Source organism: Cricetulus griseus (genome assembly GCF_003668045.3).
Source record: "Cricetulus griseus strain 17A/GY chromosome 1 unlocalized genomic scaffold, alternate assembly CriGri-PICRH-1.0 chr1_1, whole genome shotgun sequence".
Taxonomy (NCBI): Eukaryota; Metazoa; Chordata; class Mammalia; order Rodentia; family Cricetidae; genus Cricetulus; species Cricetulus griseus.
Genome location: NW_023276807.1, coordinates 199547224 through 199565391, shown reverse-complemented (window position 1 = coordinate 199565391; position 18168 = coordinate 199547224). Strand labels below are relative to the sequence as shown.

Genomic DNA, 18168 nt, shown 5'->3' with positions numbered 1-18168 from the left:
GAGCTAGTGCCAGGATAGGCTCCAAAGCTACACAGAGAAACCCTGTCTTGAAAAAAAAAAACAAAAAACAAGGAGGGAATGGCTAAGTAGCTTCCATCCACAGCTGTGTAGTTTCATAAGTCTGCCCACTTCTCCAAATCATTGAGGAAAAATTGTAATTTATTCTTTTCTAAGTATATTTCTCCTAATAGTTTGAGTTTCCCCAAGATTTTTTTTTTCTCTATGTAGCATCAGCTGTAGCCTGAAACTCACTCAATAGACCAGGCTGGCCTTGAACTAAGAGATCCTTCTGTCTCTGCCTTCCAGGTGCTGGGATTAAAGTCTTGCTCCACCATGCCTGGCTGTTTTTCCCAAGATGTGGGGCATCCATGTTCTTGCCATGGACTGCTTGTCAGCCATGTGTCTGACCTCAACATCAGCTTAGGATGGCATGGTTCTTTTCCTTTCTCTTGTCTCCAGGTAGCTTTTAAGACCTACAGGTTGCCTACCATGGGATTTCCCTTTCAAATTCTAGTAAAATTATCCTTGAGTTTTAAAAACAAATTTTAAAAAAAGCAACAATAAAAACAAACATTTGGGACAGGCACTATTGGCAAATGCCTTTAATCCTAGCACTTAAGAGGCAGAGACAGGCAGATCTCCTAGTTCGAGGCCAGCCTAGTATATGAGCAAGTTTCAGGACAACCAGAGCTACACAAAGAAACCCTGTCTTGAAAAACCAAAAAAGAAACAAACATTTGTATTCAGTATACTCCAGTTACAGAGCCTACATTATGTTTAACACAGCTAGCTCACAGCCTCAGCACTTTAGCCCTGGGTTGTCACATGGCTTCCTCCTTATCACTCAAATATCACCTCATCAGCTAAACTTGAACATCACCTCTTGACTCTCCTGCTCTCTCATACTTGGTCTTGGTGTACCGTTTCAACGTTTCTGAGACATCCACTGATAACTCAGTCATCTTATTCATTCCTGTTACTTGAATAGCTAGCACCTGCCCTGATAGAATGTAGACCCCATAAAAGCCATCACCACTGGCATGCCCATGTTCATCTCTATTATAGCCTTGATATCAGACAGTCTTTTAATAAACAAATACCTTTTAATAAACTTATACCTTGAGAACTACAGGAAGAACTCATGTTCAAGATAATGATATTCAGATGTGCTGTAAGATTCTCTATTCTCAAAGAAAATTTTCAATGAGTTCCATAAATTAATTAAAGCAGGGATGTCATGCTATATTAATATATTATGTTAATACACTTAGAAAAATTTCCAACTAAAAAGACTTTCTGCTTTTTTCTTTAGTTAACCAGAAAATTAAATTAACTCAGAGCTCCTCATTCCCCAAAGTCCTTGTTAATTAGGATTGTTCTATAAATCTCTATTATTAGAGGAGTTTGTCATCTGTTTCATTACCCTGTTTATTAGGGCAGTCTGAGCAGGGTGTCTTTGCTCATATCCTGATGTGTGTGTCCTAGTGAGAAGAAACATTTCCTGCATTCTCATTTCGTCCCTATTTGTTAAGGCACATTTCATGCTATTAGTATAACAACTTGGTTTATTTGTGTCAGTTCCCTGGGTAAAGGAGGAATGATATCATTGACTTGGCTATTAAATATAATAATTAAATTCAAATGGTGTTAAAGATAAAAGCTTGCCTGCTTTGCAGCATTATGTGTGATAAAGACCAATTGAAGACAACCTGCAAGTCCGTCAGTGGAGGACTGGGAAATAAATGATAGTGTGTCCACACAGTGGACTATAATGCAACAGTAAAATATAAAGACATTCTCTGGTTTTAGTTTAGAAAGAGCTTCATGTATTTGGAATAGTACGGATAGTATGATATCTCTTTTAATACCTTCAATGAGATCTCACACAACTCATTTCAAGTATATATTCTAAGAGTTGTTCTTATGTTGACAGTTGTGTAATCATTACATTAACCAGTTGTGAACATTTTTATTACTTAAAAAGAAGGATCCCTGCCAGGCGGTGGTGGTGCATACCTTTAATCCCAGCACTTGGAAGGCAGAGGCAGGCGATCTCTGTGAGTTTGAGGCCAACCTGGCCTACAGAGCAAGTTCCAGGACAGGCTCCAAAGCTACACAGAGAAACCCTGTCTCAAAAAGCCAAAAATAAATAAAAATAAAAAAATGCTTCATAAACATTCACAGTCATTCCAGACTTCTCAACCTCACACCACATATGGCTATTCTCTCAGCCCAATCCTTGTAAGCTTGTTTGTTTGTTTGTTTGTTTGTTTGTTTGTGACAATCTCACTATGTAACCTTGGCTGTCCTGGAGCTAGTTACGTACACTAGGCTGGCCTTAAACACACATCGATCCACCTGCCTCTGCCTCACAAGTACTGGGGTCAAAGACATGCGCCACCATGCCTGGCCTTATAAGCTATTAAGTAGAATTATTTGGTTAGAACATAGAGCATGGCTCATGTGTGGAGGACAGAGAACAGTTTGTAGGAGTCGGCCTTCTCCGTCCATTCTGCAAGACAAAGGCAACTCATGTCGTCAGGCTTGGTGGCAAGCTCCTTTATCATCTAAAACATCTTGCTGGTCCACTCTTTGTTTTGGGGGGTGGTGTCTTATTGTGTTTGTGTGTCTGTGTGTGTTTTATACATATGTGGACTCACATGTGTGTGATTGTGGAGGCCAGGAATCCACCTTAGGCAGTTTTCCTCAGGAACCATCCATGTTGTGTCTGTGCATCATTCATGTATGTATGTATGTATGTATGTATGTATGTATGTATGTATCAACCCTGTGCCAGCCTACAATAAAATATCAAACAGTATTTCTTATCTCCAGTCCTGCTATACACCTTTAATCTCAGGATTTGGAGGCAGAGGCAGGAAGATCAAAGCTAGCCAGGCCTGCATAGTGAGTTCCAAGACAGCCAGGGCTACACAGTGAGACCCTGTCTTGGGTGGGAGTGTTTTTTGTTTATCTTGTTTTGTTGTGCATTTTTTGTTGTGTTTTATTTCTGGCTGGGTTTAATTAGGGTTGCTTTCATGAGCATAGGAGTTCACCAGAGCATGAGTGACTTACCAGCAGCTATCACCGCTGAAGAAAATGAGTTCCCCTCCCCAACAGTAACCACTACCACCAATAGCTCTTCAGAGATGGGGTGGCTTGTTGGTTTGTTGTTTGTGTGAGGAGGGGTTAAGACTGCATCTCAGTATTGTAGTTATGCTTGGGCTGGAACCCAAAGAGATCTGCCTTCCTGGTGCTTGGATTAAAGGTGTATGCCCTTACAACCAGCTTTGTTTTGTTTTTTAGGTTTTGTGTTTTCTGTCAGTTTGTGTTGGGGGAGGGTGTGTATAGAGGTCTGAGGACAACATTGAGGAATTTTTCTCACCTTCCATCTTGTGAATATAGGGTATCTCTTGTTTTTGCCCCCTGGCCCATCAGCTTTTTCCCAGCAGGAGTGTTGGCTTTTTATGGGTTTCCGAGATCAAACTCAGTCCTCATGTTTGCCAGGCAAGCACTTTACTAACTGAGTCATCTCTCCAGCCCTCATTTTTCCACAGTTAATTATTACTCAAAGTGTTTTATGGACACGTCTGATCATTGCATAATGTAATCCCATTGTTAATAGTAACTATCATTACTTCACTCATTCTCCTTATTCAGTGCCCAGTTGTTCTAGGTTTGTAGTTCATTCCCTGCATAATGTGTCTTATGCTTGGAAGTAATAAAGCCAGATTTCTCTATAAATATTTATGGTGTAGACCTTTTCTTAAATCAGACTGCAGCCCTTTTCCAATTATTTCTAATAAAGTCTGCTTGTATCTCTTTTATTTTTTTCTCCTGTGTAACCATATGTACTGTATGCTCCCTAGAAACTCCAATCCTCTATATTTATACCATAACAGCCAATTAATTACAATCCTGTTAACTGCCATCTAGGCTCTAGAGTTACAAAGTGTGGAAAGTTTATTTGCTTCAATTTTTTTTGTTTTTTGAAGCAAGGTTTTACTGTATAGCCCAGGCTGACCTCTGTGATCCTGCTGACTCAGAGTCCCAGGTGCTTAGGTTATACTCATGAGTCATCTTACCAGTGTTGATTCGAATTGAATAGATAAATCTGGGATTTTAGCATCCAGGGTTGTACAACCTTTCAACACTGCAAATATGACTTTGTCATCTGCAAATGTGCTGGGCCACTATCCTAGCTGTCCTGAGACCTATGAAGTCTGTGTGGCCACAGGCTAGAGCCGCTTGACAATGGGCTCACTGGCTGCTAAGCATTTGTTTTCTTGAATATCAGCATTTCTGAGATCAATTTCATTGGTTTTTGTTTGGTTTTATGAGATGAAGCCTTACTTCGTAGCCTGGACTGGCCTCCACCCCAAGATCCTCTGCTTTAATCTCTGCAGTCCTATGATTACAGCATACTTTACCTCACTCGTTCAGTAGGATCATCTTTTTCTTTAACATATCTGTGTCTGTTGTGTTGAATCTCTCTTTGAGCTGAAATGGTAATGAACTCCTGTAATCCCAGACCTTGGAGGATGCGATATTCAGAAAGGAAGCACTGCTGCTTGTTGTTAGCCAGAGAGTGTCGCCCTGTCCTGGTAAAACAAAAGTTTCTTCTGAGATTTTTTTTTTTTTTTTTTAAGAAAGGGTCTCATTATAGGCCAGACTGGCCTCAAACTCATAATACTAACTTCCGCCTTTGCTCCTCAAGTGCTGCGATTGCAGTCATATGCTACACACCTGCACACATGTGCAAAGCAGGCACACACCTTAATTCTAAAGACCTTTTCTCAGTAAGATCTTTCTTAAATGTTAAGATCTCCTACTTCCTCTTTGGAAGTCATTAGCCAAGTCTGTCTCCATAGGATGCAAATTTGTCACTTCAGAAGTTCAATAAGTCCAATAAGAAAACACTATGCAATCATTTGCAGATGTCTGTCTGCTAGGCCAGATTTCACCAACGTACTCCACAGCTGTCATGGGCTAAGCTTAGAGTCCTGAATGGGTTTCCTCTGTAGGGAGAAGGGCAAGCCTTGCACCAGATCACACTGTCCGTGCTGCCTGGCCTGTGTATTCTGTGGTAGCTGTGCCTTATGCTAGAGGCTGGGAAGTTGGCAAAAGATAACCAGATTAGGTTATCTGCAATAAACCAACTGAAATCAATAATCCTTGGCATGAACAGGAAGTGTGCCATTGTGATTTTTCTGTAGAACAGCACTCAAGACTGATTATTTACATTTTAAAATTTGAAGCTCTTTTAGTGGATCTAAGATGTCACTGCCAGCAACCCAACCAGTCCACTAGAGCTCAAGATCCAGTCCACAGAAGCACTTCCTTCAGCTCATGATTTGTTCAGTCACTGAACTGTCCAAAAAAGAGTGCTGCTACCATTTCCAGTAGCTCCCAGGAACACAAACTGTCTGTGTGTGGTTCTCATAGACAAACACCATCTTTTTTTTTTTTTTCAAAAAGCTGTCTTTTTTTAAAGATTTTATTTATTTATTATGTATGCAGCATTCTGCTTCCATGTATATCTGCACACCAGAAGAAGGCACCAGATCTCATAATGGATGGTTGTGAGCCACCATGTGGTTGCTGGGAATTGAACTCAGGACCTCTGGAAGAGCAGTCAGTGCTCTTAACCTCTGAGCCATCTCTCCAGCCCCAACAAACACCATCTTAATGTTGATTGTTACATGAAATGTTGGTTTGCACCTTGGTTCCCAAGCCCTCCAGTACAGAATACAGGCTACTATCTCTGACACTCCGTGAGTGTCAAACTTTGACAGGTGATCTTACGTACTGAGCATTACGAAGAGAAGTTAATCTGCCTTTCTTTTGTTTTTCTTACAGAAAATGAAGTCATGGCTTTTGCTGTCTTGGATCAAAACCAGAAAGAAATCATTGACACCAATGGAGCTGGAGATGCATTTGTTGGAGGTACAGACTCACTTACTTCATGTTTACTCATAAGTCAAACGTTTTAACCCTGGTCTCTAGCCAGAAGCCAAGACTTATTAATTTAACAACCTTTCATTTCTTTTTAAAGTAATTAACTCCCAGTGTTCCTTCCATCTGCTACTATCTTGTATTACAAGGAGATTTTACTACAGGATTGATAAGTGTTTGGCAAAGATCATTTGCTACTATGTTCTACCCCAGTTATTTTCACAAGAGTAATTGTGTCAGAATATTGTGTGAACGAGTCACAGCAAGTATAGCAGATAGTCCACCAGGCCTCTGTGCCTGATAGTGGGCTCATGTGATACTTAGAAAGGGTTGTTTTTTTATTAATCCAGGCTCAATAAGAAAGAACAAATTTGATCCGGGTGTGGTAGTGCAGGCCTTTAATCCCAGCACTCAGGAGGCAGAGGCAGGTCAATCTCTGAGTTCCAGGCCAGCCTGGTCTACAAAATGAATTCCAAGACAGCCAGGTCTATACAGAGAAACCCTGTCTCAAAAAAATAAAAAATAAAGAGAACAAATTTGATACATATGAAATCATTTGGGGAGTAAATACTCAAAAATGAGATCAGGACAGGCAGGCTTTAAGTCTAAATTGCTTTTAAGTCTAAATTGCTCCAAGTTCAGTGTAGTTAAGCCAGGCTATGTTTCTAGAAAGCTTTAGAGCCCTGGTTGCCAGCCCACAGGAGTCTCTCCTGGTAAATAAGACAAGACGGGAAACAGTTTTAAGGACCAGTGGGGACTGTTGCCACCTTCGGCTGTGGAAGGTTGTAACATAGTATTTCTTTGAAGGTATTATTTCATTTTAATGGTCTTTTACCAATGAAAATGCTTCATTTTCTGAAACACTGTTTTCTCTTTCTCTGAACTTTGTTATTTCTGGTTTTAAGGATATAAAACTGGAACCCCACACCTTATTTTCTTTTTTCTTTTATACAGTGAGCTTTTATTATTCTTTCTTATTACACTTATTATATGTGTACATATGTTGCACTTACACAAACACACATGCTACTTTGTGAAGGTCAGAGGACAACCTTTGGAAGTCAGTTCTGTTTTCCAAGTGAAGTGCCAAGGACCCAGCCAGGATCATCAGGCTTAGCAGGAAGCATGTTCACCCGTGAGAGCTCACGGCCCCTGGATTCTTTAGAAAAGTGAGAACAATATAGAGTATCGCATTTCATGCTTGGTTTGGGTTTCCTTGCACTGAAAGGCTTCATCAGTGATAATATTAGAGCCATCTACGGCTAATTTTCTTATTCCATATTCCTTAGAGCTGTGAATCCTTGTAAGCTAAAAATATTTTATTCAGAATTAAGTCATTCTGCATAATACATTAAGGAAAACGTAGTGATTTTCTGATTGGAAATTAGTTAAACCTGATATTTTAGTCCAGAAGCCTGTATAGTTGTATCCTGTGTGCAGATTTTCAAGTACTTTAACTCTTCAAAGAAGTGCATATTCTATTTATTTGACATTTAGTAGGAAGTATAATGAGGCTATCACAGTTATGGGGGTGACCTAATTACTACCTCTGGCCCTGATCTTCTGGGCTTCCTAGCCCTGCAACAACAGGGCACACTACAGATAGCTTGCTGCATGCAGTGCCACCAATACTTAATGAGAATGGAGAGACCATGAGGGGAGGGGGCTTTTCTTAGGAACCAAACTGTGGTGAGAGTGAGGAACAGAAAAGTCAGCACTTCCTTCGATTTAAAGATTTAAAGCCTGGTGTTTTTGTTGTGGGCTTTTTGGTTTTTCTCCAGACAGGGTTTCTCTGTAGGTTTTGGAGTCTGTCCTGGAACTCTCTTTGAAGACCAGGCTGGCCTCAAACTCACAGAGATCCACCTGCCTCTGCCTCCCGAGTGCTAGGATTAAAGGCATGTCCCACCACCATCCGGCTTGTTTTGTTTTTTGAGACAGTGTTTCTCTATGTAGCCCTGGCTGTCTTGGAACTCACTCTGTTGACCAGACTGGCCTCAAACTCAGAGATCTGCTGCTTCTGCCTCTGCTTCTGCCTCCCGAAGATTAAAGGCGTATACCACCACCACCTGGCTTGATGTCTTTTTTAAAAAAAAAAAAAACTTTTTTGGTTTGTTTGTCTATCATGGGAAGTGGGCATACCTGTGCCACAGAGTACGCATTTTGTAGAATTGATTCTCTAGTTCCAGCATATTTTACAGGGTTACAGGGATTGAACTCAGATCTCTGGCTCACGAGCAAGCACCTTTAGCCACTGAGTCATCTCACCAGTCCTCACACCTCTTTTCATGTCCTTGTCATATTTATTCTGGGGGTATTGTTAGGTAAATATAAAGGAAAGGAGTCTTTAAGGGTTCTGGTTTGCTTGTTTTGAAATGGTCTCAAGTATCCCAGACAAGCCTTGACCTTATTTTGTAGTTTAAACTACTGATTCCCCTGCCTCTACCTCCTGAGTACTGAGTTATACTAGTGTGCCTGTCACTGTGCCTGTTTTATGTGTTGCCGGGGATCAAACCCAGGGCTGTGTGCAAGCTAGGCAAGCAGCATTCCAGCTGAGCCTTCATACAGAGACATTTTTAATGATGGGCCAGAGGTTGGGTTTTATAAATTATATACAAGCTTTACTTTTTTTCAGAAAGTAACACTGTAAAATTATATAATAATACTGTTCTATAGTTGTCCGGCTAAACAGAAAACAGATCAACTCCCCAATTCTCCCCAGAGGCTACATTCTGTTGACACACACCACCACCCCACCCACCCATGTGAATAAGAACAGTATTCTCAACATATTTCATTTCTAGCTGAACCAGGCTAAAGCACTGGATTTTACAGCAGACTGCTAAAATAAAAGTTGAGAAACTACGGTGGGCATGGAGGCACACATATATAAGCTCAGAACTCAGAAGGCTCAGGCAGGATTTTTGCAAGTCCAGGGCCAACCTGAGCTCTACATAGTGAAGTTCTGTATAAAAGAAGCCAAGATAAGTTGCTGACGAGATGGTCCAACAATTAGGTCTACTTGCTGATCTTCCAGGGGAGTCTGAGTTCAGTTCCCAGCACCCATGTTTCTCTGCTCACAGCTGTCTGGTCTAGAACTCCAACTCCAGGGCGTCCAACTTCCTCTTACGTCGGAAGACATCTCGACACATGTGGTACACGTACATACAAATAAAATACATACTGGGGTCGGGGGCTAGAAGGCAGGTTGAAGTTAAATAATGCCAGTGATAATCCTGGAATTAGTTACCATTTTTCTTATATAAACCTACTCTGGGGCTTAGAATATAGTCCACTTGGTAAAGCACTCACTTTGCATGTGTGAAACCCTTCGTTCTATCCTTAACATCACAGTAAAATAGTGGCTGTGCATACCTACAGTACCAAAGCACTGGAGGTGGATGGAAGCAGGAGGCTCAGGAGTTCAAAAGATCAAGGTCTCTTTCCAACATAGTGAGCTCAAGGCCAACAGGGCTACTCGCTGCTCTGAGTTCCCAGCGTCAAAATACTAGGTTATAAAATGAAGTAACACCCCAATGTCAGTTATCAGTGGAATATTCATATTGGCATAGTTAGCACATTCTGTGTGTGAGTCCCACTTTATAACAGTAACAGTAGATAACCTTTATTTTGTACCTTAACTTAGCTGGGGGAGGAGTGTTTTATGAAGGGCTGGGAATCCAACTCCAAGGCCTAATAGCATTCTACCACTGAGCTACATCCCAAGACCTTATTTTTGGTTGGTTTTTTACATTTACTTATTTTGTATTTGTATGCACGTGTCAAGGCACACATGTGGAAGTCAGAGGGCAGCTTGCAGGAGCTAGGATTTTCTTCCACCATGTGAGTCTTAGAGATCAAACTCAAGTTACTGGGCGTGGCACCAAATGCTTTTACCCACTGCCCCCAGACCTTATGTTTTTGAAACTCCGGCTGGGCTTGAATTCACTGTGTAACTCAAGCTGGATTCAAATGTGCAGTCCTCCAAAACAGGTTATTTTTAACCCTGTTTTACTAATAAGAGAAGTAAGGCAAACAGAAAGTGAGGAGCATGCCTACTGTCTAGTGCTGCAGAGCTGCAGGGTCAGGTTCCAAACCTGTGCAATTTGTTTAGAGTCATTGCTCTGACAATGCAATCACTGCACTGGATACTTGTGGAAATGCAACTTGAGAGAGCTCTCATTAAAGCTAAGAGCCACCGGCCAGCCTTCCTAACAAGCACTGGCTTGCTAAAGAGAATCTGAATAAAATGACTTCATTTACTGAAGAGGGCCTTTTGTTGTCTAATAGGATGCTGAAGACTCCAGGTAAGTTTGTTGCATCAGAAAAAGAAACTGAAAGTGCAGAATGGAAGGGCTACATGGTAAGTTTGAGCCGATAGAATGGAACAATAGAATGGAACGCAGTAGGAGATAGGCAAAACCAGATCATAAACCTCCTAGGTAATCGTGAAGCCCAAACAGGGGCTGTATGAAGCAGCTGTTTAATTGCACCGAGATAAGCTACCTGACAAATCTGTCTTAAATAGAAGTGATTTTACATCTTGAAAATAAATAAATAAGCATATTGGTTGAAACCCCAAGTTCCCATCTCCGTATCAGCAATAGCCTTCCTCTTGGGATTAAAGTAATCTGGCTGTTAAACTCCTATGTTCAACATAAATGGAGAGGCAGTGACAACTTTTACATTACTAAATAGTTTCTTTTTCTTTGCTTCATTGCCTGATTAACATATCTCCTTTATGATTGACATGTTCTATCTTTAGACAGATAATATATTCATCCTATTACTTTCAAGTTTTGCTGGCCTAAAACTATTTCTGTCTTCTGTGACTTTGCATATCTATATTCTAGCCTACAAAGTATGGTGGTGATTTAATTCTCTGAAGTACAATAATTTTCTTCTCATAAATTTCAAGGTTTTTTGCTAAAGCATCAGTCTAGCTACCTTGTGTTAATTAGATAACTCAGTACCAAACTGGCATGTGTTTCATTTAGCCACTTAAAAGATACACACTTACGTCATGGAATCTCATCTATAATTTGTAAATGAGTACCCCGGGTGTACACCAATTAAATTCACAGTTCCATCTCAAGGGTTTAGTGTGTGTATCAGATCCCTTTGGCCTTGGCAAACTCACCTACTTGTTCTATTTGGAGATCTTAAATGCTTTGTAACCTTTGCTCTTTTATTTCTCAATGATAGATAAAACTACTCCTTTTACGTTTTCCCTCAAAAGCCCAAGTGTCAGGATTGCACCTTTTGAAATAGAGAAATTCTATAATCTCTAACTATGAGTTCCTAATTTCCCAGGTCAGGAGAAATTTTCTTGTTGTCCTGCTGTGCTTTGTCACAGCGGGTCTACCTTTTCATTTGAAACCCTCTTTGTCACTGCCACAGTAACAAATGGAAACATTGAGAACATTTTGTGACAGGCATTGTCATTGTTCCCAGTGAAAGTCTCTTCCCAGTAAATGAAACTGAGAAGAAAAATCATATCAAATGATATGAAAGGGGACCTAACCAATATGCTCCCAATGGGTATCAATACTAGCCTGTGTTAATATAATAGGATTTAGTCATATGTTTTACGGGAACTATGTGTGGACCAAACCTACAAATTATCTTTAGACAGAAAGTGAATACACCTGTGATAGATGATGTCCAGGTACCTCTCAGATAAAAGACTAGGGGCCTCTCTCAAGAACCAACATTCTTAAGTGTACAAAATGACTCAACAATGGTTAAGAGCTATCTATAGATTATAAGATTGTTTTTTTGTTTGTTTTTTGTTTGTTTTGGTTTTTGATTTTTAGAGACTTGGTTTCTCTATGTATGTGTCCCTGGCTGTCCTGGAACTCCCTTTGTAGACCAGGCTGGCCTTAAACTCACAGAGATCCATCTACCTCTACCTCCCAAGTGCTGGGATTAAAGGCATGCACCACCACCAGGATTAAAACATTGTATTTTGAGAGTTAATAAAAGAGTGCCTATAATATGTAAAAGATGCTTAAGGCCACTTAGTGAACACTGTGTGAATAACTTATTTTTTCATCTATTAAAATTCCATTGTCTAATTCATATTTAGATAATAATTTTGATTTTTTTTTTGAGACAGGGTTTCTCTGTGGCTTTGGAGCCTGTCCTAGAACTAGGTCTTCTAGACCAAGCTGGCCTTGAACTCACAGAGATCCACCTGCCTCTGCCTCCTGAGTGCTGGGATTAAAGGCGTGTGCCACCACCATCTAGCATAACTTTGATTTTTTAAAAATTGTTTCTAGTCCCAATGAGATAGCTCAGGGCAGGCAGAGTCACTTTCCCTGGGGACTGGACTCAGTTCACGAGGCTTGGATGCCAAGCACCTTAACCAGAGGAGCCATCTTGTCAGCTTTCATCCTCCTCCTTAATTGTTGCTTCATAGTTTTATACAAAGAAATGATGCACAATTCCTGAGGTTTTTTTTTTTTTTTTCAGTCATATAGCCACTGCTAAGTTGTTCCTGCTCTGTATCTACCTTGAGCCTTACTTAGTGAGCCATGCCCACCCACCCCCAAAAGAAAAGAAAAACCATGGAAGTAGAAGGGAAGCTAGTTGGGAAAAGGAAAAGAATTAGCAAGGGTGAGAAGGGTAAAAGAGTGGGTATAAGGTGAATATGATCAGAATATGATCAGAATACATTATATAATGTATGGAATTGCCAAAAAATTCACAAGAGGAAAATTTAAATCCCTGAAGCGGTTTTTTGTGTACCACCACCTTCCTTTGCTTTTCTACTCATACAACTAGAAAGTGGCATGATGAGCATTCAGTATGTTTTTTCCCCACTTTTGTATTCAGAAATCAAAACCTTTATATGACTACTGCTTCCTATGGACTCACTTGAAGGTGGCTTACGTGACAGCTACTCACCACAGAGCAGCCCCATTGCAGTGACAAAAACTTCCCTGTCTTTCTACTCTGGTAGGATATTGTTCTTGATTGATTTATTAAGGAAAAAAAATCTTAAAATAATCCAATGAAGTATGAAATTGACTTGGTTGTTAGGAATATGGAAGCCACCATAGACATTAGACCACCTTTGTGCAGGGGAGCAGAGATATTCACACCTTGCAATTGTCACATGCCCAGAGAATAAAAGAAGATAGCCTTGATCCAGAGTACCAAACTTCAAGAACCTGCTCTGTGACTCCTTGAGCATTACTTGGGTCTTTAGTAACCTAAGAAGTCAAGATTATCCTGTCCCAGCATTGAAGAGTGAGGCAGAATGAGAGAGGAGAGAAAATGACTATTATTTCAGTTCATACAAAGTGCAGGCTAATTTTAGAATAAAGTTTGAAATTTTCCATAGACAAATTTTTTTCTCAAAGATATAATGTCCTACATGGTTTCCATCTAGAAGCAACTGTAAATTTAAAATGGAATTCAAAGGACTTGATCTGGTGGGAATTTTTTTAGGAGTAAAATGGTATGAGCCATTAATTATCAAAGAGCATCATACACTGTCTTAGGGTTTTATTGCTTTTAAAGAGATGCCATTACCACGGCACCTCTTTTAAAGGAAAGCATTTAATAGGGGCTTGCTTATAGTTTCAGAGGTTTAGTCCATTGGTGGGGGAAGCATGGTGACATGCAGGCAGACGTGGTGTTAGAGAAGTAGCAGAGAGTTCTACATCCAGATCCACAGGCAGCAGAAAGAGAGACACTGGGTCTGGCTTGAGCTTTTAAAACCCCAAAGCCCATGCCAAGTGACACACTCCCTCCAACAAGGCCATTCCTCCTAATTCCTCTCAAGTAGTGCTACTCCTGATGACCAAGCATTCAAATCTATGAGCCTCTGGGGGCCGTTCTTATTCAAACTACTACATACACCAAAGCTCAAATTTTGTGATCCTTAGTTTTCCTGGATATGAAGACAATGAAAAGATGTTTATTTCACAAAAATGATGATGCTCTGAAAAGGCTTTATTTAGTGTCATAGGACCAGAGATAACTCCATAGTTAAAATGACTAAGGTGCATTTTCTTACAGTTATGACATGACAGGATGTTTGTCTGTTAGTGTCCTGACCTGGAGTATCAGTTAACCAAGTGGAGCTAGTTTGAATCTTGAAGTGGACATGCCAGCTGCTGTCATGTGGATCCTGTCAAATTTGCCATAATCACCTAATCCATAGTTAGGTTCTGATACATAACTCCCCCACAGCTTAGTGAGCTGAAACAAGAAATCGACTTAATTAGATAAACTTTAGTTGGAAACTGGGCCTAATCTCTGCTGGACAGTTCCCTCAGTTAGTAATGTGTCCAGCATCACTGCCAAGGCCAATGTTTAAACCCCAAATGTAACTCACAAGTTACTCTACTGCTTCCTCCTACTAGATCACATCACGCCTTCTTTCTAACTGAGGAGAAATAGCCATCATGGTTTTCTTTCTTTTTTTTTTTTTTTTTTTTTATTATGTATACAACATTCTGCTTCCATGTATATCTGCACACCAGAAGAGGGCACCAGATCTCATTACAGATGATTGTGAGCCACCATGTGGTTGCTGGGAATTGAACTCAGGACCTCTGGAAGAGCAGTCAGTGCTCTTAACCTCTGAGCAATCTCTCCAGCCCCTGCCATCATGGTTTTCTAAACACTGGCCTGAGGACTACTGCCAGCCTCTGATGTAACAGAGTTTTTTGTTGTTTGGGTGATTGGTTTTGTGTATCTCTTTTTAAAAACAGAGCCTCGGGGCTGGAGAGATGGCTCAGCAGTTAAGAGCACTGATTGTTCTTCCAGAGGACCTGAGTTCAATTCCCAGCACCCACATAGCAGCTAAGAACTGTCTGTAACTCTAAGATCTGACACCTTCACACAGATATACATGCAGGCAAACACCTATGCACATAAAATTTTTAAAAAACGAATAAATTAAAAAAAAAAACAGAGCCTCATGGCTTAGAGAGATGGCTCAGTGCTTAAGAGCACTGGCTGCTCTTCCAGAGGATCTGGGTTCAGTTCCCAGGACCACAAGGCATCTTAGAACTGTCTATAACTCCAGTTCCAGGAGATTTGACACCTTCAACATAGACATACATGCAGGCAAATACAAATACACACAAAATAAAAATAAATCGTTAAAAAATAATAGATCCTCATGTAGTATAAATTCTCCTCAGATTCTCTGTGTAGCTGAGGGTGACTTTGAGCTTCCGGTCTTCCTTCAGCCACCCAGATGTTGGGCCAAGATTGCTGGCATGTGCTCGCACACCCATTTCATGATGCTAGGGATCAAGCCCAGAGTTTTCTGCATCCCCAGCCCACAACAGAGGGGTTGTGTTGTTGTCTTTTGTTTGATTGGTTTGAGGCTTTTGTCTTTATTTCCTAACTTACTTCCATCCTTCTTTCATGCATATACGTATGTAAGGGGGGTGTGTGTATAAGTCCAAGACTGATGTCTTCTTTCATTACTCTTCTACCTTATCCTTTGAGGCATTCTCTCGGTCAAAACCAGAGCCAAGTCTTGCTACCCAGATTACACTGGGAGTCTCTAATTTCTGCCTTCTGAGGCTGGAATTACAGGTGAGCTTCCACACATACCCTGAATTTGGGGGTTCTGGGGATATGAACCCTGGTCTTCTTGCTTGCATAGCAAGCACTCTTTCTTTTTTCTTTTTTTTTTTTTTCTTTTTTTTTGGGGGGGGCGGGGGTTGGTTTTTTGAGACAGGGTTTCTTTGTATTTCTTTGGAGGCTGTCCTGGAACTCACTCTGTAGTCCAGGCTGGCCTGGAACTCACAGAGATCCACCTGCTTTTGCCTCCCAAGTGCTGGGATTAAAGGTGTGCACCAGCACTTCATAGCACAGCAAGCACTTTAAGCCATGTCCCTGCTTAAAAACAGAGTTTTTAAATCAGCCAGTACCAGTATAGATAGAGACAAATTAGTATGTTTTCATAAAGTTATGCATATTTTATTTGGGAGGGGTTGACCCTCATCCCCTGTATTCAGTTTTAAATGTTGTCCTTTTTGCTGTGAAAGAGTTAAGTTATCTTTGTTGATTGGGTGTGTTAATAATTGTATGGGCTTGAGAGATATCTTAACAGCCAGACAGTGGTGACATACACCTTTAATCCCAACATCCAGAGGCAGATCTCTGAGTTTTAGGCCACCCTGGTTTACAGATCAAGTTCTGGGACAGCCAGAGCTACACAGAGAAACCTTGTCTCATGACAATAATAGCATTTCCTGCTCTTAAGGAGGACCAGAGTTCTTAACCAAACAAATGAAAGACCTGTATGACAAGAAGTCTTCGAAAAAATGAAATTAAAGAAGATATTAGAAAATGCAAAGATCTTCCTTGCACCTCCTCTTCCACCTTCTCTTCTTTTTTGAATGAGGATTTCATGTAGCCTAAGCCATCCTTAAACACACTATGTAGCCAGGAAGGTACTTGAACTCCTAATCTTCCTGACCCAACTTCTCTAGTGCCGCAATTACAGGTGTACCACTTACCCAATTTATAGGGTACAAGGGATCAAACCCAGGGCTCCATTCATGCTAGGCAAGCACTTACATCCCAAAGACCCTAGATTGGTTTTAATTCAAATATCCCATAAATAGGTAATAGAGCTAAACAGGTTTCCATTTACAGTCACAACAAGGAGGAAATAAGCCTCAAGGAGACCCTGCTTAGACACTGAAGTCATTCCCATAGCTGAGGCAAAGACTGTGTGTCTGTATAGTATATCCTTACTTATCAGTTATGTGCTCTACGATGAGAGCGTGTGTTATGCTAGCCTGTCACAAAGCAATCTCTGCTCTCCTTGACTTCCTATTCGGGTCAGCCCTTGCACCAACACACAGTTAAACTTTGGTTTTCATTGTATAAATACCTTCTGTGCCAGATCTAACCTTGGCAGACACAGTAGCTTTTTAATTGAACACTCAATGTTTGTTGATTTCTTTTTCCTTGAAAATTTTGTTTTCTAGTATATGGATACATTACATGAATTCATCACTAGTTGGTAGTTGTAGTCAATATGAAGTTAAAACAGAACAAAGTTTTACTGAGTAGACTGCATAGAAAATAGGAAAGTTTACATCTGAGCTCTTCCCAGTCCAAGGAAACCATTACTTTCACATCTGGATGGTCTGAGTTAGCCAAATGGAAGTAGGAATTTCCTGCCAGATGTTAGTTCCTTAAGCAATCCATGGACATCTCTGTGAGAGGATCTGAGTCCTGGTTTGCTAAAGCCGTACCCACCATGCAAGCTCGCTCCTAGTAGGTAGCAGACATTGTACCTATACCTCCACTAAAGCCAATGGTGTTTGCTATGAAGAAATGCAAGAACTCCCAAGGCCTGATTTTAAAGGCACAACATCAGTCTCACGGAAACTATTTCAAGAATGAACATTATATTGAAAATGATGACAGTTTAGTTTCATTAATAAAAAGGTGAGACTGTATTGCCACAAGTATTCCAAATGACTTAAGGTCATTTAACAAAGCCAGTCTAAGACTGAAGTAGTTCTCTGAAGAAAGAATCTGAATAAATATGAAAAATTTGGGGTATTTATTTATGTCAACTTTCTGCTCCAAATCCACAGGGGAATTAGTAAATATTTCATTCAGAGAAGCTGCACACAAGAAGTGGAAACGCTTTGTCCAGTTGAAGCAAGAAGCATCGTTAAGGGAGTAAAAGGACTTTGCACATGATCTCACTGTTGCTGTCCTCCTCTGTAAGGGGAAATATTGACATTTAACAGGCTGTTTGCTCCAGCTTTCTGATCTCCTGCAGTTTATTTTTATAACAACCTTATCGATGGGCCTCTTACCCAGCTCTCTAGGTTTAACTGAGTTGAGTCGATTTGTTACCACAGCTTCAAGTAGCTGTTACAGAACAAGCAAGACATCCTAATAAAGCTGTAACGTGTTTACTCAAACAGAGTATTGATTTTACTTGGAGAGGGAGAAGCTGACGCTTAGCACAGTGTCAGGGTGGGTGGATTTCACTGCAGTTTTTCATTGTCATCTGTCGTGGTTCTGAGACACCACGGAAAGCCATCAGAGGATAATTAGAAGTAGCAGAAATTTAGCCCCTAAAATCAGTTAACCACTGCGGGGGTTCTGTAGCTAATTAGCTTTTATTAAAAGTTTCCCCTAGTAATAATAACTAGGAACTTTGAACAGTATTTTCAGGTAGAATAGGACTCCAAGGTTGTGACTTGTTAAATG

The 18168-nt window shown here is 40.5% G+C and overlaps 1 protein-coding gene across 1 annotated transcript in view; it reads left to right on the top strand.

The window, feature by feature from the left end:
• The window catches only part of Adk (adenosine kinase), a gene marked incomplete at its 3' end in the record, with an annotated part of 398041 nt that overhangs the window by 366438 nt on the left and 13435 nt on the right, over positions 1–18168 (top strand). The window contains 1 exon segment of the mRNA NM_001244850.1: positions 5860–5946. Within this exon segment, the coding sequence (NP_001231779.1) occupies positions 5860–5946 (87 nt within the window).